General features: G+C 42.7%; 1 protein-coding gene across 1 annotated transcript in view; it reads left to right on the top strand.

Annotated features, from left to right (window-relative positions):
• The window catches only part of LOC115949175 (hyphally regulated cell wall protein 3-like), a 3,253-nt gene extending 2,377 nt beyond the window's left edge, over positions 1-876 (top strand). The window contains exon 4 of the mRNA XM_031065610.1: positions 860-876. Coding sequence (XP_030921470.1) covers positions 860-876 — 17 coding nt within the window. The remainder of the gene's footprint in view (positions 1-859) is intronic.
• Positions 877-2,192: the final 1,316 nt, after the last annotated feature.

Here is a 2,192-nt window from a genome sequence, read left to right as displayed (position 1 = left end):
ATTTCCATCCTTTTTCCCTCCATTTCCAGCTTTTCCTGGGAATTTTACCCTTTTTCCTGGGAATTTCCAGTCTTTTTCCTGAATTTCCACCCTTTTCCTGGGAATTCTGCCCCTTTTCCCTCCATTTCCACCCTTTTTCCTCCATTTCCAGCCTTTTCCTGGGAATTCTGCCCTTTTCCCTGGGAATTTCCATCCTTTTTCCTGAATTTCCAGCTTTTCCTGGGAATTCTGCCCTTTCCCCTCCATTTCCGTCCTTTTTCCTGAATTCCCAACTTTTCCTGGGAATTCTGCTTTTGTTTCCTCAATCTCCAGCCTTTTTGGCAGAATTTCCAGTCTTTTTCCCTCCATTTCCATCCTTTTCCCTGAATTTCCAGCCTTTTCCTGGGAATTCTGCCCTTTTTTCCTGGCAATTCCCAGCTTTTCCTGGGAATTCTGCCCTTTCCCCTCCATTTCCATCCTTTTTCCTGAATTCCCAGCTTTTCCTGGGAATTCTGCTTTTGTTTCCTCAATCTCCAGCCTTTTTTCTCTCCATTTCCATCCTTTTCCCTCCATTTCCATCCTTTTCCCTCCATTTCCATCCTTTTCTTGGGAATTCTTCCCTTGTCCCAGGAATTTCCCAGCTTTTCCTGGGAATTCTGCCCTTTTTCCTCCATTTCCATCCTTTTCCTGGGAAATTCCAGCACTTCTCCTCAGAATTCTGCCCTTTTTTCCTCATTTTCCGGCCCTTTTTTCCCGAATTTCCTTATTTTTTCCTGAATTTCCAGCTTTTCCTGGGATTTCTGTCCTTGTCCCAGGAATTTCCAGCTTTTCCTGGCAATTTCTGGGATCTGTTCCCGGGGATTTCTGGCGCTTTTTCCAGGAAATTTCAGCTTTTAGTGGGAATTTCAGCCTTTTTCCCTGGATTTCCAACATTTTTCCCTGGATTTCCAACATTTTTTCCTGAATTTCCAGCTTCTTCCCAGGAATTTCCAGCCTTTTCCTGGGAATTTCCACCCTTTTTTTCTGGATTTCCCACCTTTTCCTGGGAATTCTGCCCCCTTTTCTGGGATATTTTCCAGATTTCCCCCCTTTCCCATGGATTCCTCCCCTTTTTCCTGGATTTTTACCCTTTTCCTTTGGATTTTCCTGGATTTCCCCCCCTTTTTCCCTGGATTTTCCACAGATTTTCCCTGGAATTTCCCTTTTTCCCATGGATTTTCCCCCTTTTCCCTGGATTTTTTCTGGTTTTTCCCTGGAATTTCCCTGGAATTTCTCCCTGTTTTCCCTGGAATTTCCCTCTTTTCCATGGATTCCCACCATTTTCTTGGATTTTTCCCCTTTTTATTTGGATTTTCCTTGGATTTCCACCCCTTTTCCATGGATTCCCACCATTTTTCCTGGAATTTTTTTCCTTTTTCCCTGGAATTTTCTCCATTTTCTCTGGAATTTCCCCCAAATTTCCCTGGAATTTTCCCCCCTTTCCCTGGATTTTCCCCTTTTTTCCCAATCCCTGGAATTTCCCCTGAATTTCCCCATTTTTCCCCGGAATTTCCCCCATTTTTCCCTGGAATTTCCCCCTTTTTTCCCTGGAATTTCCCCCTGAATTTTCCCTGTATTTTTCCCTGGAATTTTCCCATTTTCCCCTGGAATTTCCCTCCATTTTTTCCCTGTAATTTCCCACTTTTTCCCTGGAATTTCCCCTCTTTTTTCCCTGGAATTTCCCCCCGAATTTTCCCATTTTTTCCCAGTAATTTTCCCTGTAATTTGCCCCTTTTTCCCTGGAATTTCCCCATTTTTTCCCTGACTTTGCCCCATTTTTCCCTGGAATTTTCCCTGTATTTTTCCTTGTAATTTCCCCATTTTTCCTTGAAATTTCCCCCTGAATTTTCCCATTTTTCCCTGGAATTTCCCCCCATTTTTTCCCTGTAATTTCCTCCTGAATTTTCCCATTTTTCCCTGTAATTTTCCCATTTTTCCCTGGAATTTCCCCATTTTTTCCTTGGAATTTTCCCCTTTTTCCCTGGAATTTCCCCATTTTTCCCTGTAATTTCCCTCCTTTTTTTCTCTGTAATTTCCCCCTTTTTTCCTGTAATTTCCCCTTTTTTTTCCTGGAATTTCCCCCTGAATTTTCCCATTTTTCCCTGGAATTTTCCCCTTTTTCCCCTGGAATTTTCCCATTTCCCCCTGAATTTTCCCATTTTTCCCTGGAATTT

The sequence above is a fragment of the Geospiza fortis genome, unplaced genomic scaffold, assembly GCF_000277835.1.
Source record: "Geospiza fortis unplaced genomic scaffold, GeoFor_1.0 scaffold202, whole genome shotgun sequence".
NCBI lineage: Eukaryota > Metazoa > Chordata > Aves > Passeriformes > Thraupidae > Geospiza > Geospiza fortis.
This window is presented reverse-complemented; position numbering and strand designations above follow the sequence as displayed.